The sequence below is a fragment of the Trichophyton rubrum genome (assembly GCF_000151425.1).
Source record: "Trichophyton rubrum CBS 118892 genomic scaffold supercont2.1, whole genome shotgun sequence".
In the NCBI taxonomy this organism is placed as follows: Eukaryota; Fungi; Ascomycota; class Eurotiomycetes; order Onygenales; family Arthrodermataceae; genus Trichophyton; species Trichophyton rubrum.
Window position 1 is genome coordinate 49887 of NW_003456428.1, and position 24434 is coordinate 74320.

Below are 24434 nucleotides of genomic sequence, written 5' to 3' on the forward strand. Positions count from 1 at the left end.
CCAACGCCAAATATCATGCACTCAGAGTGTTTATTTATATGTATTGTAGCCCCTTAACCCAGTATCAAGGCTCTGGGACGTCAACTCCCGTTCCCACCGCCACCGTAATATCCCTGTAGTCGGCATAGACCACCGCCAAATATACACCCAGGGGCCATGAGGACAGCGGCTCTGCGTTGAACTGACCGGATCCTGCTCAGGAACAGCATTATATGCAACTTTCTTAGGGGGCGGGGAGCGCCGCGTCATCATTCTGACAATCTGGAATTGCTTCAAAATATCCAGCCTAGCACAACCCACAGCCCAAGGCCGGCTCCTACTACTATGGCCGCAAGTTTCAAGACGGCTATCTTGTCGCCCTGCCTGGCCATGCGTGTCAACCGGCTTGCACTGCCTTTGATGTTCGTCGATAAAGATGAGAAGACATCGCTCTATAGGCCCCATTCCCGTGAGCAGGGAGTTAGTTTATCGGCCTTTCAAGAAAAGCGGCATGGAATATACGAACGGTATTATCAATCATTTCCTGGTCTCGTGCATTATCGTATATATTTACGGTGACTGATTTGAGGGCGCTTGTCTTCTGCGATAGGGATTCGAGGAGGGAGTTGTTTTGTCTGGTGTAAACGAGGTAATAGTTAGCGCCGACTCATAGGAAGGAATGGGAACGCTTTGAACGGGGTAAGGCGAGAAGATACCTTTCTCTTTCGTATGCGTCGCTCATTTTGATCACTCGTTGCGCTGATGGAACAAACCGGCAATAACGTAGTCTGGCGATGGATTGTGATTTTGTCTTCTGGAAAGATGTGGCAAACTCTGTGAAAGTAAGGTGAAATCTAGAGGTTTCAATACACCTATTGACTGGTATCAAACTTATTATTATTAGAAGATCAGAAACCAGCTAAACAAGTTGCGGCTTGGGCGTCATTCGTCATTGACCGATGCTTCAGTTGCGATTCGGAGACGTCCATAGCTACCTACCTATCATGTGATTAACTATCATTGCCTAGGCCAACTAATTAACTACGAAGCCCCTGAAAACATGTAAGCAACAATTACCTGCAGATTCGAGTTGAGATAGATATTATTAAGTAAATAATTGATTTCGTATATGAATAACATGGGTATCTAAATGTATCGCTTATCGTACAGTGACGTTAAAAATGACCTTTACCATGGATACTAATATTTCCCTCCCCAACTGACCCGCCTCCAAATGACAACAGCTGCCGCGCTGGCACAAACAACGGCTCCGATGGCGATGCCCCATGCCATCCATTTGCCTTCTGCGTCTTCTTCGACACGGGGGAAAGCGGTACTCGGCTCCATCGCTGCTTCAGCTATATGCACGAACAACTCCTGTATTGAACTCCAGGTTACGCTGACGTGTAACGGCGGGCCAGGCATATTTAACTTGCTCGTATATTCATCTGGTTGCAGCTCAGCTCGTTGAGTGGTGCGATCCAAGTCAGCTTTGAGGGCAATAAAGACGCTTGGTAGTTCCTCAAGGTGTGGATATTTGGCTCGTAATTTGGGTATGTAGGCAAACGAGTCTGGGTCTGAGGAGTCGTATGTGTAGGCAATCACATCACACTGGTCGAGTAGCTTTGCCTCGTTATCAAGAATAGCAGGTTCTAGTTCACCTAGCTCATCGAGGATCATGTAGCACTGTTTACCGCCTGGAAGCTCTACAGTATTTACTGCAGTGCGAGGCTGGATAGTTGGGCGGTAGGATGGGTAGAATCCCCGAGATAAAAAGGCATCTAGAAGAGCAGATTTACCCGAGCCTGGTGCACCAACGACGTGACAGAGAACGACATTCCGGCCCACTCGCCCGGGTCGCCTGCGGCGTTTTCGGGGTTTGGTGATCTGAAGCGCAGCAGTGGTACTAGGGTTGTTGCGGTCAAAGGACTCAAAGCCCAGATAAGCAAGGTATTCCAATGTTGTCTTGGGAGAGGTAAATGTGGTCATACTCCATTGCGCAAGCCAGCCCTGTAGAGTGACGTGGCCTGCTTCGTTGCGAACTGTGGATGATGGGAATGAATCCTCTGTCCACGAGGGAGGCAGACCCGGTGTTGGGGCAAATATGGAGGCAAGCTCCTCCTCGTTCAAACCTCCGTCATTGTCCTTGTCACAGAGCAAGAAGAGGTCGACGAGAAAGCGGTATCCGGCAGGCGAGAGCTCGGCAGAGGAGAAAGAAGGTACCTCGAAACGTGGATGCAAGAATTCCTCTTGAAGAGAGAGATTGTCCGTGTACTGAAATGCTCGAAGTATGATCCATACGGTCTCATGTCGGCCCTTTTCAACATACAGTTTGTTTAAGTGAAGAAATCCTTTAGTGTCTATGCCGGACGGCGTGACGGAGTCAGGCAATGATCTTCGAATGGTATCTTTGATGTTCACCAAGTCTTCCTCGCTCAGGTGTTTGCCAAAACATCTCTTTTGAAAGCTTTCAATTTCACTATCATTCAAGTATCCATCGCGGTCCTTGTCACATAAGTAAAATATCCTACGAAGCACATGGACAGCTGCTGGTTTAAGTACCGACTCCTTTGAATCGTACAAGGGCGATATCGGATACGTCACAGCCTTTTGGCAAAGGAAGAATGATTCATTGACATTCCGGTGCGCCCTGGCACTACTTCGAATACATGAGTCAATCTCCTTGAACTCCGTCATGATAGGGAGCATCTCCTCCTCGATAGACTGTGACTCGCCATGCTCGTGCAGAAGGTCCGACTTGTTGGCGCACAATACTACCGGGACATTAACGCCCAGGGAACGGAAGTAGGGGAGCCAAAATAGGGCCACTCTCTCGTAGCTGTAATGGTCTGAGTAAACGAGGAGGATGACGTTGGACTTGCGAAGCTCCTTCGCAAGGATGTTTCGATCTTGCGGCAGGGCAGATGTGTCAACAATGGTTGTCGTAGTCACATTATCAGGCGTCCCAATGGTTGGCGGGATGGTCACTTGCGGCAGGACGGCCTGAATCTTGTTGGTGACGAAGACTCCCTTGACAAGCGATGTTATCAAGCTCGACTTGCCCGTCCCTTCGTCGCCGCAGACGCAGATTCGCACTGTATAGATATATTAGAGACCGTTCATGATATTGACGCAGCCACCTGACCGCGAGCTTACCGGTTCCCATTTCACGTAAGCTCCTTGTTCGTCTCAGGAGCTCATCATCGTCATCGGCCGTCCGGTTGTATCTTGCCGTCGACTTCGTTCTTTATCTCTTTCTTCTTCGTCTTTGCTTCTGCTTTTCATGCCGTGAACTTTTGCTTATATAATCATGATTAAATAAGGAATTACATAATCATCTTAATCTCGCCCAAACAGGAAAGAGAAACTACAACTTTCAGTTGACGGTTTTTTCCTGCAGTGCAAAACTTCGCGGAAAAGAGACCGAAAGGAAGACGGAGATGAAGATATACTGGAGCGAGTATTGTCTACGGGCTGCTGCTGGTCGGTTCCTGAAGCCTGGCCGACTGCGATCCAGGTACCTACCTATGGAGGTGATCTCGAGCGGCGCGGATGAACGTTTCGCCCAGCCTCACCGGCCGCCCGGGGTGAAGGTCAGGAAAGACCTCGCACCGCCCGAAGCCCAAGCAAAAGCCATGGCTGGCATCTGGCTGTTCCACGGATCAACCTCGTACTCCAGGGTTTTATTTTTATCTAACTGACGCCCGCAGATGAGCACGAGGAGTGACGACCTCACGCCACCGACCTGCGCCTTTTGTTGTCAATATCTAGATCGATAACTCACCGTCTATCAGAGCAACTTGAGAGTTCTTGGGGGTGACCGCAGGGGGATACATATCTTATATATATGTACTCGTACCTTCACGGTACAGAACAAGCTGAGCATTGAAAGATAGGAGGCAAGCTGTGGTTCACAGTCTTTGGAAGATGCCGTTAGGATTCAATAATCCGCTTCCTTCCTCACTGGCGAGTAAGTTGAGAGTCTACATTGTTTCTCTAGCTATATCCGCAGAGTAATTAGTGCCACCACTTTTGCTAACGTATACGTGCCAACCATAGGTGAATGTCGGAAAGCCAGCAAGATCCTAGTCTCATTTATTGACCCGTCGGAGTCGTTTGGACCTGAGAAGGTCATTCCGCCAGAGATTCTCGGCCATGCAAAGGTCGGTGCTTACCCCCCCCCCATAACTTTGTTTGGTTTGCAAGTGTCAAAGTCTAATGTCCGCAGGGTCTGGCAATCCTTACTGTGGTAAAGGCCGGCTTCGTGGGCTCGGCTCGATTTGGATCCGGTGTCGTTGTTGCTCGGCTTGGAGACGGGTCGTGGTCTGCTCCATCTGCCATCACAACCGCGGGAGCCGGCTTTGGCGGCCAGCTCGGCTTCGAGTTTACCGATTTTGTGTTTATACTCAACGACTCGGCGGCGGTCCGTACGTTCAGCCAGGCTGGCTCGATAACACTGGGAGGAAATGTCTCGGTTGCAGCTGGACCCGTGGGCAGGAACGCCGAAGCTGCTGGTGCGGCGAGCATGAAGGGAGTGGCGGGCGTATTCTCATATTCCAAGACCAAGGGCCTGTTTGCGGGCGTGAGTCTGGAAGGAAGCGTGCTGATTGAGCGGAAGGACGCGAATGCGAGAATGTACAACTCGAACATATCGGCCAGCCAGTTGCTCAGCGGTGCTGTACCCCCGCCGCCTGGTGCAGAGCCGCTAATGGCAGTTCTCAGGTCGAGGGCATTCTCGGGACGGTACGGTACTACATACGCAGAGAGGATGTACAACGACGTCCCTGTCTATGACGACAGACATGTTCCGGGCATGGGATATGAGGGCAGAAACCGGGCTGCTTCGACCAGCGACTACCAGTACAGTGACCGGCCGCAGCGTCACAATACATGGCAGGACAACGTCCATGACCGACAGTCTACCGGGCTGAATCGAGCGAACACTGTAGCGGGGCGTGCCAACCCGAACGAGACGTTTGATAGCTTCGGCCAGAGCCAGCGGGGAGTAGCAGGGGCGTTTGATGGCCGCCCCGCCCGTCCGACGGCCCCGAAACCTGTCTTTGGACAGAAACCACAGTTGGGCAAGGATCAGGCCTTAGCTCTCTTCACCTTTGATGCCGACCAGGAAGGGGATCTAGGGTTTAAGAAGGGGGAGATTATCACCATCGTGAAGCGGACAGAGAAGCAGGACGACTGGTGGACGGGCAGGATTGGAAGCAGAGTCGGTATTTTCCCGAGCAACTATGTTGAAGCCGGAAAGTAACCATCACTCACCACTGCCGCCGTTCTGCTTCATCCTTCTTCTCCCATTCTCTTGTTTGACAGCAATAGACCGTCATCTCTCCCACGAGCTGCCTTTTCCATCCCTGCCGCGATGAATGTATGGCTCCCCCGTCCTTTCTTGCTTTTTCATTTCCTTTGCAGGCGTTGTTCTTCTCTCCGTCTAGTCCGAGTTGCCCTCCATGTACCTACCTGTCTATCATATACATAAATACACACACACACACACACACACACACCCTATCCTTTATCCCGGTAACTTGAAACTTTCACCTTCTATATCGTTGGACGAGCCAGCCCGCGCTGCGCTGAGCGGCAAGATTAAGGGGCATGTCTAGTGGGAAACAAGGCTGGCCGGAATGAACACCTCCCCAGCCGATCCGTATCAGCTTTCGGTAAACTGTCTTGAGCATCTCTCATCATCATCATCAGCTTCGTCGTCTTTGTCGTCCTCGGTATCCATAATCCATAACTCAGGAGGTATATATCAGACAGCCTGTGGCGCCCAATGACCGCCCCGTCTGCGCAGGATCACGGTGACAGCGAGTCACGCCGACAGCCAGTGAATGCGAGCAGGCAGCCCTCTCGCACCTGGTAGACGCCTGTCGAGCTCCTGGAGACGTCCGTAACTAGTAGACCTGTAGATGCCACCGGCCAGAGCGGCCCTGCTATAAATAAAGCGGATATCAAGAGGGAAAACCCCCTGTGGCTGCATGCCTGGTCTCGTGTAGTCAGGAAGATGACCTTGCAGTCTCTCCTACTTACATATCCCCATCTCCTCGCCGTCACTCCAGTCAGTCTACTCACTTAACTAGTTACCTGCTTGCCTCGTCCGTTGCCGTGAATATATTCTCCTTTGCTCCTGGCCTTTGTCCCTTGCGTGGCTGCGCGCTGGGATCTTCCTTGCGCCCGAAGCATCTCCCACAGCGCACAGTCAACCCGCCGCTGAGAAAAAAATATTTACAACCAGCCAGTAAAAAGAAAAGAAAATAGGGCAGACGACACTGACCGCAAGCTGACAGACGGACGAACTGATAGAGACGGACTAGTTAAGCTGCTGGTGCCGGTGCTGGTGCTGGTGCTGGTGCTGGTGCTGGCTTCTGATCCCCCCCTCCGCCTCTGCCGCGGCGCTGCTGCAAGCCCGAGATCGCCTTCTCGCCTTCTCGCCTTTCGCCTTTCGCTCTGCTCTGGCTTGCCCGTTGTTAGTTATCGATCTTCTATCAACCCAGGCCCAAGTGTCTCTCCTCTGCTGCTGGATACGAACCGCGGCCACGGCCAAACAGCAGACCCTTCCCCCTGTCCCTCACCGTTAACAGCGCTGATATAGCAGGCTGTTCGCTCGCCTTCTGGCCTCGACCTCGTTGCCCGTCCTCGGGTCAACTGCTGGGCAGACAGGACAGGCAGACTCTTGCGCCGCTGGCTGCTGCTCCCTTCTGCTGCCCGTTCGCTCGCCCTGCTCTACATGCTTCGATGACACTGTACAACAGCAGCTCAGTCCCCCGGCGGAAAATCCCCCAGTCGGCCTCGCTCGCCCTGTTCCTTTTCTCTGCTGCCGCTGCTGGATTGCCGTGCTTCTTCCCCCGTTAGCATGCAGGTAAGGGTTGTCCCGCGCGATCATTGCCATACCCCCCTCCTTTCTCTCTCTCTCTCTCTCTCTCTCTTCTCTCCCTGTAAAGGGTATTTATTCTCTTTACTCCGTGAATATCTCTTTTCTGCGGGCGTCTAGATCTCTAGATGTCCATTTGAAGGGAGGGGTGTCATGCCAGTTTATATGGCCATGTTCCTTGCGCTGGATATACGCAGTTCTGACCCGTTTTGCAGGCCACTACAGACAGTTACCGCCAGCCAGACAACCGAGGCGCTTCGTCCAGGCGACTGGCCCATCTCTCTATCAGTGACGACAACCGCCATGTTACGGAGGCTATTGGATACATGTACAATGACGCCTACGACGGCAGCTCGGCTGGAAGTGGGAGTGGCAGCAGCCATGGAAATGGAAGTGCGAGCCCGAGAGACTCGAAGCGTCTGAGCTATCTATCACAGGAGAAAAACCTCTCGACAAACCCCATAAACCGGACCATGGCCGCGTCCTCGTCTCCCAGCTCAGCTTCGGCGTCAGGGTCCAGCACGGGTACTACCAAGGATCGAACTCATCTGCCCACCCGCACCAGCTCGATAAACGGCGTTAACGGCCACGGAAGCCCGTCACGTCATACGCTCTCTCCCAACGACAGTACCGGCCAACTCTCCCCCAGCCGGAACCATTCTTCTTCTGACGGGCCGGTCTCTTTCCCTCTGACGGATATAGACTGCCAGTCTGACCCTGCAACCGTAGCCCAGGAGCTCAGTAACCTCGCCGCTCTTCGCCGGATGTCTATGGACGTAGGCTCCCTTGACCCGGATCTACCTTCATTTGGCGGGCTCGTGTCTTCAATAGCCCCTTCTCCCTCTGCAGACGAGGACGACGCATCCCGTCTCTTCTGGGTACCCGCACATCTTCACCCGGGCCTCGCTCCCAAGGAGTTCAAGTCTTTTCTAGACAGCAAAGCGGATCAGATACAACGGAGGTCTGGAGAACTCTCACCCACCGAGGGAGCAGCGCTGCTGCAACGCCAGGGTTCGGTAAGCAGCTTGTCGCGCAAGAAATCACTGCTCTCGCGCCAGGTGGACAGCTCCAGCATTGGAAGGGAGGATTCCAGAGTGTCGAAAAAGCCAAATCTAGCAGCCCTGTCCGAAGAACCACGAAACCAGTTTGGGACTTTTGCTGATGAGGACGTGCCGATCCTGCCTCCTGCGCCACCGGGCTCTAGTTTGCGCCGTTCCAGGAGAACAACCTATAGAAAGGGTAGCCTGAAAGCAGGAGAACGGGTACCTCATTCAAGACGAGCGGCAAGACAGTCTGATGTAAGCCAGTCGGAGGATACGACTGATGATTCAAGCATCAAACGATCGTCTACACCTACCAAGGAGCCTCCCTTACCGGGCCTGACCAGGGTTACTACGGATCCGGCAGGGTATGATAGTAACGCAACCAACTACTCAAGGCCAGCCCGGTCAAAACCAGGATCACTGTCCTCAGCTTTGCCTCCCTCGGCCACAGAGACGGCCCCTGAGCACAACCACACACCCGCCCGTGCCAGTGCGCCATCCCGTACGCAGCAATGGGCATCACAACCCAGCGAACAGCCTCCTGCTTCACTACATCATCACTCGCTCTCACAACCACAATTGCAAACACAACCCATCGAACCACCCCGGGCAGACTCCCTACGCTCAACAGGCGGTAATAACAACAACACAACAACTTCAACCACCACCATCAACACAAGCAACCAACAAAACCAGCTATACATACCGGAGCGGAATTCATCGCATCACCCACCACCCTCACTCCCACCTCAAGCACCACTACCTCCAGAACCTGCAACAGGTCGGACATCCAAGAGAGCTGGGCTTATCATACCAACAAAAGAAGCTCCTCCCATCAGCGACCCGTTGCCCAAGATTATTACCCCAGCATCCTCCCATGCTCAGAGTGTTGTCCAAGAACGTCGAAAATCCGACGAAAAAGAAAAGGATAAAAAGGGCAAGAGTAAGAAGGATTCGGAGGTGAAGAAGTCAGGTTGGCATTGGCGCCGAGGTGCAGCATCCGAGGAAAAAGAGAGAGAAAAGGAGAAGAAGAAAGAAGAGGAAGCAAAGCGCAAGACGTCGAAGTCATACGGCAAGACAGATAAGCCTCACGACAACGCCCGTCTTGACCTCCTTCAAACATCCATTGACGGACAAACTCCTACCAAGTTTAAAGAAAGAGAAAGCCTCGTCCTCGACCGCCCTGCCGTTGACGAAGACCTTCGTCCCGCTCGTAAGGAGCAACCGCGCAAATCCTCATCTCCTCCTCCCAAAAAGGAAAAGGAGCCGTCTCTATTCTCATCTATCTTCGGTGGCAGCAAGAAAAAATCCAGCTCTCATGATTCCCACTCCCGAAAACATTCTCGCTCACGCGTTCGTTCACCCTCGCCAGATATCAAATATTATAATCTTAAGGCGGATGTCGACTACAACTGGACCCGCTTTTCGATCATGGAGGAACGTGCCATATATCGCATGGCCCATCTCAAATTGGCCAATCCTCGGAGAGCCCTATATTCACAGGTTCTTCTGAGCAACTTCATGTACTCATACCTCGCCAAAGTGCAGCAGATGCACCCCCATATGGCACTACCAACCTCACCCGCAAAACTCAAGGCGAAGAAGAAGGATACGCAGCAGAGTCAAAATCATGGTCAACAAAAGGCGACAGATGATCCCTCCCATTACCAAGATGTAGACACTCCTGCTTCCCTTGCCTGACCATCTTATCATACTTACATAACACAAAGCTAACGCTCCCTCTAGGGCCATGACCAAAACTCATATGCAGAAAATGGAGATTCGCAAATGTACGATTATGACCTTGACGATGGATATGAGCAGTCTCAACATTCTTCGAGTCAGAAATGTGATTACTCAGATGGACGAGCGGACGACCACGATGGTATGTGGTAGTTGGTAACCTGTTATATATACATAGCTTGGTTACAACTATTCTTCCGCGTACTTCATCTCCCTAGACCTTCAATATGCCTCTGTCCCTACCTCCTCGTTCCCACCTCTTATTATACTTTGTACTCACCCACTCCGGGACCCAGACATGGGAACCCTTCCATACACATTAGATATTCCACATTTTTCCTTCCTTTATTTTGATTCTACTGGTGGCATAGCGGGACCGTCTTTCTTGTTTTTCATTTGGCCTTTTATCTGCCCCGTCTCTATCTCCTCGTTATTAAACGTATTAACGCATGCTGAATGGTTCTCCCATGTACACTGCTTTTCTCCTTAACGGAACTGCCCCCTTCCCCCCTCCCCCCCATCCATCTTTGTGTTTCTAAGAAAAAAGAAAATCACGAGTCGTCTCTCCCTCGAGTCCTTATCAAATAGCCAGCGAGCTAGTCATTCCAATTTCTCCCCTAGCCCGACAAATATCCACCAGCCTGTATTTTGTGAATGTGAGAGTGTCGGTCGATGTCACATTTTATCCTTGAATGATACCACCAGCCTTGCGCTTGTAACCTTAGTAATCACGCTTCCTTTGCTCCAGACGAGTCCCGTCGGATCTGAACGGGTGATCCTAGCGGTGGCGAGAATAAGCTCGTAGGAAATAAAGTGGATAACCATTAGTTATATAGGCCCTGGCCTCGAGCTCTCTGGTGATGACCGACGGATTCATTAGTGTTCAAGCCACCAGCAAGCATTCTCCCGCTATTGGGAATCTCGGATTAGTTTGATTTCCCTGATTTTCATAGCCATACTCCATCAAGCATTTTCTCTCCACGGCCAGCTCTAGGCCACAACCGCCAAACCCTTGAAAATAATATTAGCCGCCCATACGACTACTCAGCTATTATATATAGACTTCTGTTCAGTTCTTCCAACCACTCGAGTTCTCTTACCTCAGTATATAGCTGCAGCAGATGTTTTCAAATAGTTGCTTGCTTTGTACGTATGGGACCAACTCTCTATGCAGCCAATGACGTCATCTTCCCGATAACTACCTTAACATAAAGTTAACTACACTTACCTTATCTTGTCTTCATAACACAAACCACATAGCATACAGTGTAGCCTCGTTTATTACGCAGAAACACCAGACAACCACATTCTGTACAGCTTGCAATATATTGGCTGACAGAGAGACCTACCAAGATATCAAGGATGAGACTATTCTGAGCATTGCCTAATACGACTAGATTACTTACTGGATGGTCAATGCACGACGGCAAAAAGTATGGGGAGAAGATCTTGGAGTCACTGGACTCCCAAGGCAGTATGGAAAGCCTTGGAGATTGATAGAAGGACCATACTTCAGATGTTGAAGGGTGGTTTACCTCCAACGATCGTGATTGCAATGTACGATTTTCCATTTGTTTGTCCAGCAGTCAGATCATAGAGTTGACATTGACTGAATAGGTATCAGTCAGACTTAGTGACAGGAATCTCACAGAACTACGGTTTTTTGTCTGCAATCGTTGCCGTAGTAGCCCAATGCCTCTTGCCCCGGGCAAGATTCACTAAAATCATGATATTTTCTCTCAGTGCACTCTGTGTTTCCGCCTCAATATGTTGTTTGGGAATATATTGTGTGGTCAAAGCCAGAGAGCACACAACGGCTCCGGGGAAACCAGCTGGTGGGTATAATGCAAGTGCCTGTGCAGTAGCAGCTATCTGGTTTTTATTCGCTATCTGGTAATGCAACATCTATTCTTGATTAGAATTCTTCCTACAATGCTAACTATATCTTGAAAACAGGCTTGTGAACTCCATTCGTGCCTTCAGGCCGATAGAACTTCAAGCTCCGGCTTCAACATTTTCCATGTTCATTGCAATCACTATGACTAGGGCAGGCGTGATAACCTCGCTCTCCTCTGGGTTACAGGGAATCAAAAGCTTGCTGCTCGCATTTTTGATCGGCTTTGCCATATCGACAGGTGTCTCTATATTCATCTTACCCACAACAAGCCGCAGTACCTTCTTTCATTCTATTAGAGGATATCCTACAATAGTGAAGGAAATATTGGATAGCCAGATAGCATTTGTAAAATGCAGTGAGGACGAAGGGCCATGGCAACTCACTCGACGCTCCACTATAGCTCGACAAAGGACCAATTCAGTTCATAAGTTGCGTGGAATAAGGAAGAAAAAGGACAATAAACAAAAGGAGCCTACGGAGAGCGAATCAAAGGCTACTCAGCTGAAAAATGGAATCCGAAATCTCTCATCGATCCACTCTTCTGCCCGTGCAGAATTATATTTCGCAAAACAGGAGATTGCCTGGGGTAGACTAACCGCAGAAGATCTCGAGACCCTCTTTTCTTTGCTGCGTTCTATCTTACTCCCTCTTTCTGGAATTGCTATGCTTCCAGAGGTATTTCGAAAGCTAACCAAGACAGTGGAGGCTGCAGATGTAGATGAGGTCCGTGTTACCGACTATGGGTATAGGCCAGTGGTGGGAGGACGCCCAGCTTTGATGCCGAGTGAGTCACAATATGAAATTCCCGAGATCACTGAGCACTTTGTACAGCCGCTTTGCGAAAGGCTAGAAACAGCCTCTGGGCTTGTGGAAGCTGGGTTCCAGCATGCTTTTATAACTTTAAAGCTAATAAAGTCGCCTAAAAGCCGTGGAACGACTTCTGGGTCTCGAGATGAGGAAACCCCTGGAGAGAAGTCTATGCCCGGAAATCCGCATTTTGTTACTGAATTCGAACAGAAATTAAACAACTATTTTGCTCTGCGGAAGCATCTACCAGAAAAGTGGGCAACGCTCACTGCCTTTGCCCCTTTCCATGAACGAGGTAGTATTGCGCAGGAACCCCGTACTATTCAAAAGGAATTTTTTGTTCTCCTATTCATTGGCCATCTGCAAGATATCCTGCTTCAAGCAGTACTAGATCTGGTATATTTTGCAGAAAGCAAGGTTGCCGATGGGACAATAAAATCAAAACGGCTCCAATTTCCAAAACGAGAATACGTAAAGCAATGGTTCTTCGCCAGTGACCCAGAAGAGAAAGATGATGGTGGTAATAAAGAAGAAGATACAACAAGCAAAAGGAAACAGGAAACGGACAATCATTACTTCAAAGACCAAGATCCTTTAAAGTCTCGATACCCTGACCCGGAGCATATGCCTCCCACAAACACCTGGCAGAGAATAGGATGTGGAATCAGGGCCATTTCCCATTTCCTGAGTTCTGAGCAAAGTTCATTTGGTGTCAGAGTTGCAATCGCAGCATTTTGTGCTGTGATACTTGCATACCTGCCGCAAACCCAAGCCTTCTTCTTCCGGGTGCGCGCTATCTGGGTTGTCATCGTCATTCTCATTGCGATGAACCCTACCAGTGGGAATTCCCTTTTTGGCTTGATGGGTCGATTTATAGCGACAATATTATCCACGATCCTTGCACTCGCTGTCTGGTATGTTGTTAATGGGAAAACAGCAGGCGTCATCGTTTTGACATATGTGGCCAATTGCCTTCAGGTCGGTATCTTCCTGCCACCTATCGAGGATTTATGGTAGCCCCTACTAACCAATAAAAGTATTATCCATATATCAGAAACCCAAGATTTATCCCCCCTACTATCATTGGGGTGATTACTTTCAATCTCATTATCGCCTTTGAATTGCTGGTATTCTCACTACCCTGTCTCCAATGTACGATTCAAAGGGTTCTTTTGCCTGACATGATATAGTCTCGAAAACTGGGGATAGAGAAGGTAGAATCATCTGGCCTGCCCTATTACCCGGTATACTTATTTGGGCCGTACCGATGTGTTGCTGTCATTGTAGCCTGTGCGATTTCTTACTTCTGGGTAGTGTTTCCAAGCCCAACGTCAGCCGGGTCCCGAGTTAGAAAAACGCTAGGCAGGAGCCTGTTTGTCCTGGCAAACTTCTATAGTTGCATGCATACCTCAATAGAGGTGTGGATAAATCAAGAGCAAGGGGATATAAATGACAACCAGTCACCTGGCCAACTCCTCGACCGTGCTAGGACCAAACTGTTGGCAGAAGAAATGGCACTATTGAAAAGCTTAACAATGTTCAGCGATTTCACGCGGTATGAACCTCCAATAGGAGGCCGATTCCCGAAGGAAACTTATGACAATATTATTTCTGCAATTCAAGCCATCCTTACCAGTATGGACTTGATGGCACTTGCAACTAGGAACCTTGAGCGTATGTCTGGGTACATCCCGGCAACGGACGTGGTTGATGACAGTTCGCCCGGTGCGAGAAGGAAACCCAGCAGGAGCACAGCATCGAGGCATCAAATTGCTGAGGGAGAAAGGTGGATCCAACATCTGGCTGAGGCAGCTAACTCACCGGAATTCCGTTCGGGAGTGATCACCTCTGTGCTATACCATCTATCGGCTGCTGTTACAAACTGCCTCTGTCTGCCACCGTACCTAGCTCCTCCACACCCTTTCCCGCTGGCACGGAGGCTGCGGCACATAAACGAAGATTTGTTGAAATTCAAGAATGTGGAGAACCCCTCATTTGCCGCTATAATCGCGATTGAAGTCTTGAGCTCCATGGTAAGCTCGAATTTGAAGACATTAATGAGGTTTGTTCTCCATTTCAGTTATCCTTGATTCTACAACCCTCGCTGACATGTTTCGAATTAGCGATGTCAAGCGACTTGTGGGAGAGCTCAACTTTGACGTGTACGTTCGAGAACACCGGCGTCACGTACGAGAAGAGAGACACTCTTCGGACGAGGCAGATGGGAGCGCAAAAGGGGATTGAACGAAGTAACTATTTCTCCTCCCGCTCTCTGCAATTTATATCAACAAATCCAAACTGTAAACTCGCTTACGTAACTGACACTTAGATAATCATAAAGTGACTAATATTAATAATTATCCGTATTCACGTGACTGCACTCCGCCCGGGCACCTGGGGCTTCTTAAGGGTTCTTGATCGGCGTCGAAGGCGAGCAAAAAGAAACGACGAAGTTCGACATCCGGACCATCATATCTTGCGCATTTTCGCATCTCTCCCTAGGTGCATCTATATACCCGAGAGGGTCAGGACCCAGGTTTTATATCTGGATGAATTATATAGATTACTCGATGGATTACAGGTAACGGCATCTCCTCTCTCCCACTTCTTACTTCCCCGGCCTGGAGCTCTTCCCCACCACTTCTCATACTCCGCATACAACAGCTCCGGAGTTGCTATCTACAGATACGGATTTGGAGGCAAATATCCTACATTAAAAGCTTTAACATAAAGATTTCAAGTGCGTTTTGAAAATATCATGTTGTAAGTCTTAAGGCCTATTCTCCAGTCCCTTCTGCTCCTCCCGGCTGTTCATAATTATTATACCTTATCTCAACGTTTGGTTGACATAATGCTGAATTAATTTGCCTTCTAATGTAGCAGCGCACTAGATTCATTCAAATGGTTATCGAACAGTCGAGCTGACCGCCCATAGCTTCCTGCCCCCTCCGGCACCTCGCTATGTAAATCCAGTCGCATACGCTGCCGGCACATCGAACGGTCTACCAGTCCCCATAACTGAAGTTATCAATGTTTTGAAACATCCAGAAGGAGGTTGTCCTTTGCAAGTTGGTGAAGGTATGCTACATCGCCTACTGCTACCTGGGCTGGAGTTACTACAGGTATGCTAATTCAAATGCGTCCAGGGACATATGAGCTCAGGGAGGACGTTCATCTCGCTACGCCGCCGCCGCACCCTTCGGAACCACCATTAATAAACCCAAACCCTTTAGCTACCGGCATTACTCCACCAACTGTTGGTGCGAAGCTTTCTCTTGCTATTCTGAAACCCACTGGAAGTGGTGCTCAACTCTACAAAACCAACACTCGAACAAGCATAACATCAGACCTACGAAGCGTTAATGAGAGTGATAGTGCTGGTCGCTCATCAAGTGAACCCCATGTAAACGCGTCTACTCAGGCTCCACCGTTCGGTGAGGGTAGTCTTGCCCTGGCTAACAGTGGAGGCAGAGACACAACTGGGTCAAAGAGAAGGAAGCCAAAGAACAATATTCAAAAGAGTGGATCATCGTTCATTTCTCGGGTCATACTTCAAGATGCGATGCTGAAGAAGGTTACCGAAAGGACTCATGATAGCCCTTTCGTGTTCGCCAACCTCAACCGATCCTTTCAATGGCTGGACTATTCCGTTCCTAACAAGCAGGAATTTCTTACAAAGATCCTTTTCACAAAGGCGCATATTCTTAGTCATGATGTGAATCAGATAACTAAAAGTATGAACCATCTGGATCTAGCCATGGGATCTTCGGCAGGAGACATTCTATGGTACGAGCCCTTCTCACAAAAGTACTCCCGGATCAACAAAAATGGTGCTATCAGGAATTCACCGGTAAACCACATTAAATGGATTCCGGGGTCTGAGAATCTATTTTTAGCTGCACACTCGGATGGGTGCTTGGTAGTATATGACAAGGAGAAGGATGATTCACCGTTCACGCCCGAAGAGTCGGATAATACTACGCTGTCTTCTGGTGGAGGAAGCCAAAGCAATACCCATTCATCTTTGTTTAAAATTTTGAAATCGGTCAACTCCAAGAATCAGCGCACCAACCCGGTTGCGGTTTGGAAATTATCCAACCAAAAAATTAACAATTTTGCATTTTCTCCAGATCACCGCCATTTGGCCGTAGTTTTGGAAGATGGAACGCTGAGGATTATTGACTATTTGAAAGAAAAGTACGCTATTGCTTTTACACTTCTTACATATGCAGTGGCTAACGGGTTTATTCAGGCTACTTGACTTATATACAAGCTACTATGGAGGCTTAATCTGCGTGTGCTGGTCACCAGATGGAAAATATATACTAACGGGTGGACAAGATGATTTGGTATCAATCTGGTCCTTTCCGGAACGCAAAATTGTTGCCCGCTGTCAAGGACACAATTCTTGGGTGTCGTGCGTTGAATTTGACCCATGGCGATGTGACGACCGAACTTATAGGTTTGGTAGTGTTGGTGACGATTGTCAACTTCTTCTCTGGGACTTTAGCGTAGCTATGCTACATCGCCCCAAGGCGGTGAGAATTCATCCTGGTTTTAACTCTAGCAATTAAGAATGCGGGACGCTGACGATAAGGCTACAGGTTACTGCACGCCATAGAAGTAACCCCCAATCTCCTAGCAACAGACCGCATGCAGACAGCCTTACTACACGAAACATGCATTCTGATTCTCTTCGACCTGGGGAGGAGCTTGATCAGACAACTATAATTCACCCTGTCGAGTTGTGGTCGAGAACAGCACAACTACCACCAATCATGTCCAAAGCTGTGGGGGAGGATCCAATATCTTGGTTGGGATTCTTACAAGATTCTATCATGACCTCCTCACTTGAAGGTATGTGTGAAATGATCCGTGGATAGCTGGACTCTCTCTCTTTCTCGCTGTCTCTCTCTCTCTCTCTCTTTTTTCTTTTTTTCGTTTTGGCGTCGCTTCGTCATCCTGACATATCTCAAATTTAGGGCATATACGGACGTGGGATCGGCCAAGTGAAACTGCGGGTGAACCGAATGCTTCCGCAGCCGGCTCATCCGTAGCCGTTGGCTCACTTCCTCGATCTATGGATGGGACCCAGAACCAGTAAATACCGGCCTGTATAGAAGTTGATTGGTGTTCGAAGAATCTACTTGAAATTTCATCCCCCTATGCACACTCTATCCTCATCACCTATGATAATAGCCCGTCGGCCACTGATTATCGATAGCTGCGTATGTACCATCTATTTTTGCTTCGATAGCGAACAGATCATTGTGCTTTTTTTGTCCAGATGATGTTCCTTTCGACAGCTACCCGACGGTAATACAAGTACAAACAGCCCGAGTAGGTAATGGGATTAAGTAACGAGCAGTGAGCAAAAGTCATGTAGAAAAGGCATATTATTCCATTATTAGACAGACAAAACAAAAAGGTATATTATTAAGTACTGTTGGTACAAAGTACGTGTATGACAAAATAGTATTGGAGAAGAAGAATAACAAAATAGTCGGAGAACGAAGGTGACTAGGTGGCTAAACGTTGGTCCTCTCGCTCTGGGGCATCATTAGATCTCATTACTTATTTATTTAGAAGTTTTAGGTGGTCCTATGAGCGAGCGATTAGTTATGTTGTCTCTCATATGAAGCTAATAAGTAGAAAGCGAATATCTTACCAGTCCTTCGAATAAGCCTTCTCCTGTGGTGGCACAGGTTGGTACGACGTACCATATCCTGTCCTTGAGTTGAGAGAGTTGCAGTTTTTCAGTGACTTCTTGTGGACTCATAGCTGTAATTCGGAGTATCCGTTAGCTGGCTGTAGATAGAAGAAAACGCGGAGCGGGAGAAGAGGGAGTGTGGCAAGGAGAGTAGTCCGTACCTCCGGGGATATCTTGTTTATTGGCAAAAACTAATAGGAGGGCCTCCTTCATTTCACGATCGAGGATGATTCTGTGTAGTTCCTGACGGGCTTCATCGATACGGGCACGGTCATTTGAGTCAATAACAAAAATCAATCCTTGTGTGCCTGCACAAGTTCTTCTGTCAGCAACGGTCTATGGTCGAGATGAAAGCCAGATGTGTCGTACCTGAGAAATAATGTCTCCACAATGGCCTGATTTTGTCCTGACCACCAACATCCCACACGTTGAATTTGACATTCTTGTATGTCACGGTCTCGACATTGAAGCCGACGGTCGGGATGGTGGTGACGTCCTGGTTTAGCTTGAGCTTATAGAGAATGGCTGTTGACGGTCAGCGTGGTCAGTAAACAGGCAGGCAAGCAAAAAGAGAGAGAGGGAGAGAGGGAGTGAGAGAGAGAGAGAGAGAGAGAGAGAGAGCTGGAACGTGGTATGCGGAGGGGCAGTCTCGTACTTGTCTTTCCGGCAGCATCCAATCCAAGCATGAGCAATCTCATCTCCTTCGATCCAAAGATCTTGCCCATGAGCTTCGAGACTTGGCCGCCCATGGTGAATTGTGTTGAGTGAGTATTCGTTTAAGCGCAGGGACGTTTTATCTGGCGGACACAGGTATGCAGGTTTCCGGTATACGATGCGTTGATCAACAGAGGGAGGGTAACCGGCTCTCCTTATTGCTTCCTGGGCTGCGAGGACGTTGATCCCTTCGAGAGACACGGCGAAGGCAAAAGGCGGATCTGAAGAAACTATTTGAAACGGGGGGAGGGAGGAGGGTGGTTGGTCAAGGAAGAGTCAGGAGTCAATTGCCGCGCGCAGGCAGGGAGCCAGTTCTCGCTGGAGGGCCAAGGGAGCGGAATCGGCAAGATAGGCGCGGACCACAGGCGCTGGGTCTGCTGCTTTCCGGGCGCGGAAGAGCTCGCCGGGCGTCTTCTCGCAGGTGCGGCTGGGGACGTTTTGTGTTTCGTTTGCGTTGTTCTGCCTGCTTCCTCCGAGCAGAGCACTCTCACCCCACAGGCAGCTCGCTGTTCAAGGACCTATCTGACCTGTCACGGCGTTCGGCACTCCGTAGGCGTCGAGAGAAGAGAAAAAAGGAATTTCTGGTCAATTGGGCTGGCTTATAGCTGGCGCAACCGCTTCACATAGTCAGCCCTCGATCTCGGCTTCGTCGGTCTGCTTTTATGCTGCGTTTTCCAGGCTCGCGTTGCTCGTTCCGATGCTCGCGATTCTCCTTTTTTTTTTTTTTTACCCCTGAGGTTGTTTTATGTCTTTTTATTTTTTTTTTTTTTCTTTTTTTTTCCTATTTTTCTTTTCTTTTCGAAGACTTTTAAGGTTTAGGGATGAGTCACGTGGTACAGGCAGGTGACTCACTAGTCCCCAAAGAGGCAGCAACCTTCCGGATGACTAATACGATGACTAATAGCAGCAACGATGAAGACATTGATGACGGTGATGATGGCGTGGTTATATATCAAAAAAGAGAGAGATATGAAGGGAGGGTCGATGAAAAACGAAAACGAGCGGATGGGTCGCCAAAGGGAAGCCAGTGAGCCGAGAAAGCCCCTTGCATGATCGCCCGGAGACACCCTTGCTGGCGTTTCAGGCGGGCAACGGAATTCGGGAGGGTGCTCGATAGACTTACATAACTTCTTACATCGATGGAGCTATAGTACGGAGCTACGGAGCAGATGTAAGTAAGTAGACTGCAGTACAGTGGGTGGCTAAGAGTGTGACTATTTGAATAATGCCTTAAATGCAGCGGTGACACCTAGTTGATGGGGATATCTCCCTCGCTATGCTGAAATGAGTGCGCTATCTTCAAACTACGAGGACGGTAGCCTCTGTAGTTATACATGGGTAGCTAGAAACTCGGCAGCATGTTTAGATGAGAGGGTTCTTATAGACAGGGGGGTAGGCCAACATTACATGGAAGCAGTCAGGTTTCTGGAAGTCCACGCATGCTGGAATCTCGTTGAAACAGGTCAATTTAGGCTATGCTTCATGTGTAAAGCCACATCAGATTGGTGAGAAAGTTGGTAGGTATGCAAACGAGGCTTCAGCATCGAACATCCATACAGTCCTTGAAGAGTTCTCGGGTTGGCCATCACTAAAGGGTCAAGTTGATAGTTTGATGGTGCCATTCACAATTGTGACGTATTGAACCTAGAGAGCCTTGCCATTGCATGCAGCTCTGGCGGTCTGCCTTGAGAGAACTGGGCCCTTCGCTTCCGGCCAGTTCCTCGATAGATTCGTTCATGGTAGCAGGAAGTGCTCTCTTGGATCATTAGCAACCGTGTTTGAAGGCTTCCTTGCCAGCCAAAATGAAACTCAAGATGGCCGTTGCAACCGCCGGTTGACTTGGAACGCCAGCTCCAGAGTGAGGGGTCATGTTCAGGGCTTGGTGAGCCTCAAAATAATCTTTATAAACCTTCTCTTACGTTATGATTGTCTCAGGGGCCGTCTCGTTGGGATCTGTGTGCCTTTTCCGCTTTTTTGCTTTTGTCATCCCCGGCGAATGGGATCCTAGCATAATAACAAGGAAGATTGTGCCGTATAGTACCGTTGATGAGGCTCGGGGTCCGTCAGCCTATCATGACATGCAGGTATTATCCCAGGAAGCCCTTCTGGTCCAGAGATGGGCACGTCCCTAAGAGGGAGTACAGCGCAGTATGCGCACGCTTCGTCAATCTTTGCTCAGCTCCACGATTTCACTGGATGCCATCCAAGGTTCCGCATGCGTTGCTGGTATTTAACTACTCGGGCACATGGTCTTGATATGTCCACAGTCTCTCTTGAACGGATGCCAATGACAGTGTGGTCGTACTGAGGGGTATTTATCCTGATGCGACGAGAAGCACGACGAAGATCATCTTGATATTAAGGGTCGCTATCTTTAGCCCTCGATTGACGCTTGTTCGACGTTCCGAATCGTTTGACGAGAGAACAAAGCATTGTCTCCCTTTATCTCATCCAGCCAACACGCAGATTTGAGCTGCTGCTGCCTTGCTGTCTTTTCTTTCGTCGTCTTTTTGTGTCGATTTCGATCTCAAGGCCAGGAAAGAGTCACGTGGTTTTCCTTTTTCGCTTTTGGTGCAGCGAGAAACAACAAAGTGCGTCGATATTGAAAAGTTGACTGGTTGTCATTGAGCGCTGGAACCCAGTCGGGACTTCAGTCTGCACCTTGTTCAAGAGCTAACTTACCAGTTCCACTAGGCAAGAGTCTACGGCAAACACCTAAATTGGTCCTGTATTAGGAGGAGATCAGTAGACCTAGCCTGGTAAAGATAGCACAAAATGATACCCCATATAGCGCAAGCTGGACTTGAATTTTTCACTGCTGTAGCTATGATGGTATCTTCCCAGCCTCTCACGTAACTGAAAGCAGGGTGCACTGATATGTTGATGGTCCCAATGCTGAGCTACCTCGTCATTGGGAAGACTAAGAAGCTCCCCGTTCTTAGATAAACAAACCCTCGCTCGGCTAGAATATGCAGTGTAATACTACATGAGCTAATTTCTCTTGAGATCAGCTATCTTGTCTTGCAGGCCCGTTAATACTGGTGACGGATCCGGGTGGTTTCTCGAGCAACTCCGTTTCCCAATTTTGGGCAGCGGACATGAAAATGCATCTCGATCACACTCTCTATACGAAAGCAGGGTAGCCAGTGCAGAGAAACCTCCTCTATTAGGCAAACCTGGCTCCTCCAATACCTGGTCACCAATGAACTGACCCCCCACTGCGTCATTGGGCTGGTGACTATGTAGTTCGACTAGGATGGCACATATTCGCGCAGGGATTCGGAGACCATAATGTACCGGCAAAGAGGGAATGAAAAAAGAGAAGAAAGAAACCCACAAAGTAGATGATGTGGTGAATGTTACATAAATGAGATGTTATTAACGTCCAAACGTCCCAGTGTACTGTTAAAGTACACCAAGTGCTCCTTCCCGCGCAGTCGCTCAGGAGTGTGTATATAACAGTTTCATCCTCGCATGTATCTGTGGCGGAAATCACGCATCAAAGTGTGAAGTAGGTCATCCAAGTTTATCATAATGGAAGAAGTTGACCTGGTCGTCGTTGGCGCAGGTAAGTCGGTTATCGGCTCCACGCAACGCTGACCAAGTCAGTTCAAAACACTGACCACTGGGGGTTAGGACCATACGGTCTAAGTGCTGTAAAGACATATCTGGAAGTGTATCCTTCCGCCAAAGCGGTTGTCCTGGAAGCAGAATCGTCCATTGGAGGAGTATGGGCAAAGCATCGTCTCTACAGTACTCTGTGCACAAACAATGTCTTTGGCTCACTTGAGTTCCCGGACTTTGCCATGGATGCGGAGACATTTGGTGCAGAGAAGGGCAAACCTATACCCGGACAGACCGTGCATGCATATTTGAATACATATGCAAAAAAGTTCGGTCTCACAGAGAGAATACGCCTTCGAACGAGGCTCATCTCTGCCGAACATAGAGATAATCCATCATCATGGCTTCTCACCGTTGATGCAAACAGTGATGGAATGGAGGCTACGGTTGGAAGCACTTCGACTATCCTCACTCGGAAATTGATACTTGCAACCGGGCTCACATCACGGCCACATATCCCCAAGTTCAAAGGCCAGGAAACATTTAATGCACCGATATTTCATTCTCGAAATATGTCAAAGTATGAGAATGAACTGTCGCACCCGGACAAGACCGTGGTCGTGTATGGCGGGGGGAAAGCTGCCTGGGACATGGCCTATACCTGTGCAGCAGCTGGAGCATCTGTGCACTTTGTTATTCGTGAAAATGGCCGCGGGCCTGCGTGGATGTCCCGGTCCAGGATCACGCCGCTTAAGATATTACTAGAATACCTGCTTCTGACCAGATGCACAACATGGATGTCTCCTTGTATCTGGGCAACAACGGGGCCAACGAAATTTCTGCATGAGACTTGGCTGGGTAAACAACTCGTCGATGGCTTCTGGGCCTTGGTAAAGAACGACGTGGTGACTGCTAATAAGTATAACAAGCACCCAGAGGTCAAGAAATTGATGCCGTGGCTTGATCCGTACTGGGTGTCCACGTCGCTGAGCATCCTGAACTACCCGAGTGACTTCTTTGACCTAGTGAGGAGTGGCCAGATCAAGATACATATTGCGGATATAGATTCTCTGTTCAGCCGGACGACGCATCTTTCCAACGGTACCTCTCTTGAGACTGATGCTGTGATATGTGGAACTGGCTGGGAAGCTCGATCACCGATAACGTTTCTGCCTGAGGGGATCGACGAGCTTCTTGGAGTGCCCTGGGCTCCCGAGCCGCTGGATAAGTCACTCCTGGAGGCTGCAGATAAACATATTCTGAGACAGTTCCCGCAACTCAAGGCCTCTGCCAAAGTGAATGAGCGTTTCAAGCACTTCTCTGCGGACGCTGAGACTCTCTCTTCTCATCCATACCGGCTGATTCGATTCATGGCGCCTCCCAAACTAAAAGACCGATCGATTGTCTTCCTTGGGATGGCAGCCAATATAGACACAGCCATCACATCTCAGGTACAGGCCCTCTGGGCCACTGCATATCTCTCAGGCCAGCTTGAAGTGTGTCCGCTGGTTCCCCGGCCGGCTGAGCCCAAACCTACGGTAGAGGAAGACAAGACAGATTGGGAGGTAGCCCTCTACTCGCAGTTCAGCATCCGGCGATATCGAGAGGGTATGCGCATGCGTAACCCGGACTTTGTCCTTGAATCCATCCCCTATATTGATCTGATGCTGCGAGACCTGGGCCTGCAACGCCGTCGCAAAAAGGGGTTCTTCCGGGAGCACTTCACTGTGTACCGGCCCCGAGACTACCAGGGAATGGTAGATGAATGGAAAGCAAAGTATAAGACAGGATCATCCGTCAGCACTGAATAGGATGTAGCTCTTTTCTTCTTGTTTCTTTTCTGTTGGTAACTCCTCGTTGCTGCAGCGTAGTTTTGATATTGTCCACGCCAGCCAAGGACGGGCCTCAACCCGGAGGAGCGAGGCTGAATAGTTTAACTAGATATAAGCAAACGATATGATGAACGCATTCTTCCCGTGTCTTTAAAACAAGACATCCTATTTTTGGCCATTGCCCTAGGCTGGGAGGCAGTCAGATGGACGGCGGGTGGAGGACAGCTCAAGCTCGAAACCGTCCTGCCTGTCCGCTGTC

The 24434-nt window shown here is 49.3% G+C and overlaps 8 protein-coding genes across 9 annotated transcripts; 5 read left to right on the forward strand and 3 right to left on the reverse strand.

Annotated features, from left to right (window-relative positions):
* Positions 1 to 30: 30 nt before the first annotated feature.
* TERG_00018 (uncharacterized protein) lies at positions 31 to 444 on the reverse strand (the record flags this gene model as incomplete). Its single annotated transcript, XM_003237976.2, has 1 exon — positions 31 to 444. One exon carries the CDS (start codon positions 442 to 444, stop codon positions 31 to 33), a length of 414 nt encoding a protein of 137 aa, XP_003238024.2.
* A 735-nt stretch (positions 445 to 1179) lies between these two features.
* On the reverse strand, positions 1180 to 3201 carry TERG_00019 (mitochondrial Rho GTPase 1; the record flags this gene model as incomplete). The annotated part of the gene is made up of 2 exons (XM_003237977.2): positions 3136 to 3201; positions 1180 to 3074 (listed from the first exon to the last, which is right to left on the reverse strand). The coding sequence occupies exons 1-2, from the start codon at positions 3143 to 3145 to the stop codon at positions 1180 to 1182; spliced, it is 1905 nt and encodes a 634-aa protein (XP_003238025.1). The 5' UTR covers positions 3146 to 3201.
* Positions 3202 to 3649: 448 nt separating this feature from the next.
* TERG_00020 (uncharacterized protein) lies at positions 3650 to 5485 on the forward strand. Its single transcript, XM_003237978.2, has 3 exons — positions 3650 to 3949; positions 4039 to 4142; positions 4208 to 5485. Exons 1-3 carry the CDS (start codon positions 3907 to 3909, stop codon positions 5240 to 5242), a joined length of 1182 nt encoding a protein of 393 aa, XP_003238026.1. The 5' UTR covers positions 3650 to 3906; the 3' UTR covers positions 5243 to 5485.
* Positions 5486 to 6498: 1013 nt separating this feature from the next.
* TERG_00021 (uncharacterized protein) lies at positions 6499 to 10163 on the forward strand. The gene is made up of 3 exons (XM_003237979.2): positions 6499 to 6853; positions 7081 to 9582; positions 9655 to 10163. The coding sequence occupies exons 1-3, from the start codon at positions 6848 to 6850 to the stop codon at positions 9802 to 9804; spliced, it is 2658 nt and encodes an 885-aa protein (XP_003238027.1). The 5' UTR covers positions 6499 to 6847; the 3' UTR covers positions 9805 to 10163.
* A 481-nt stretch (positions 10164 to 10644) lies between these two features.
* TERG_00022 (uncharacterized protein) lies at positions 10645 to 14773 on the forward strand. The gene has a single exon (XM_047747535.1). The coding sequence runs from the start codon at positions 11672 to 11674 to the stop codon at positions 13370 to 13372; it is 1701 nt and encodes a 566-aa protein (XP_047603491.1). The 5' UTR covers positions 10645 to 11671; the 3' UTR covers positions 13373 to 14773.
* A 340-nt stretch (positions 14774 to 15113) lies between these two features.
* TERG_00023 (uncharacterized protein) lies at positions 15114 to 17459 on the forward strand (the record flags this gene model as incomplete). Its single annotated transcript, XM_047747536.1, has 6 exons — positions 15114 to 15118; positions 15291 to 15433; positions 15502 to 16552; positions 16608 to 16893; positions 16960 to 17212; positions 17338 to 17459. The coding sequence occupies 6 exons, from the start codon at positions 15114 to 15116 to the stop codon at positions 17457 to 17459; spliced, it is 1860 nt and encodes a 619-aa protein (XP_047603492.1).
* Positions 17460 to 17929: 470 nt separating this feature from the next.
* On the reverse strand, positions 17930 to 18814 carry TERG_00024 (ADP-ribosylation factor 6; the record flags this gene model as incomplete). 2 transcript variants are annotated; one of them, XM_003237982.1, is made up of 5 exons in its annotated part: positions 17930 to 17956; positions 18024 to 18136; positions 18227 to 18373; positions 18435 to 18590; positions 18721 to 18814. In XM_003237982.1, the coding sequence occupies 5 exons, from the start codon at positions 18812 to 18814 to the stop codon at positions 17930 to 17932; spliced, it is 537 nt and encodes a 178-aa protein (XP_003238030.1). The 2 variants fall into 2 exon arrangements, with proteins under 2 accessions (XP_003238030.1, XP_047604986.1); XM_047749027.1 differs by lacking the exons at positions 17930 to 17956; positions 18024 to 18136 and having other exon boundaries at positions 18156 to 18373.
* Positions 18815 to 22313: 3499 nt separating this feature from the next.
* On the forward strand, positions 22314 to 24154 carry TERG_00026 (uncharacterized protein; the record flags this gene model as incomplete). The annotated part of the gene is made up of 2 exons (XM_003237984.1): positions 22314 to 22347; positions 22416 to 24154. The coding sequence occupies 2 exons, from the start codon at positions 22314 to 22316 to the stop codon at positions 24152 to 24154; spliced, it is 1773 nt and encodes a 590-aa protein (XP_003238032.1).
* Between the last annotated feature and the right edge of the window lie 280 nt (positions 24155 to 24434).

Bases quoted from the DNA above. Each gene is read 5' to 3' on its own strand.
- TERG_00021 (XM_003237979.2), top strand. The intron at 9,583-9,654 runs GTAGACACTCCT...CGCTCCCTCTAG, and splicing joins ATCCCTCCCATTACCAAGAT to GGCCATGACCAAAACTCATA.
- TERG_00020 (XM_003237978.2), top strand. From the start codon at position 3,907: ATGCCGTTAGGATTCAATAATCCGCTTCCTTCCTCACTGGCGA. The intron at 3,950-4,038 runs GTAAGTTGAGAG...TGCCAACCATAG, and splicing joins GCTTCCTTCCTCACTGGCGA to GTGAATGTCGGAAAGCCAGC. The intron at 4,143-4,207 runs GTCGGTGCTTAC...TAATGTCCGCAG, and splicing joins AGATTCTCGGCCATGCAAAG to GGTCTGGCAATCCTTACTGT.
- TERG_00022 (XM_047747535.1), top strand. From the start codon at position 11,672: ATGTTCATTGCAATCACTATGACTAGGGCAGGCGTGATAACCTCGCTC.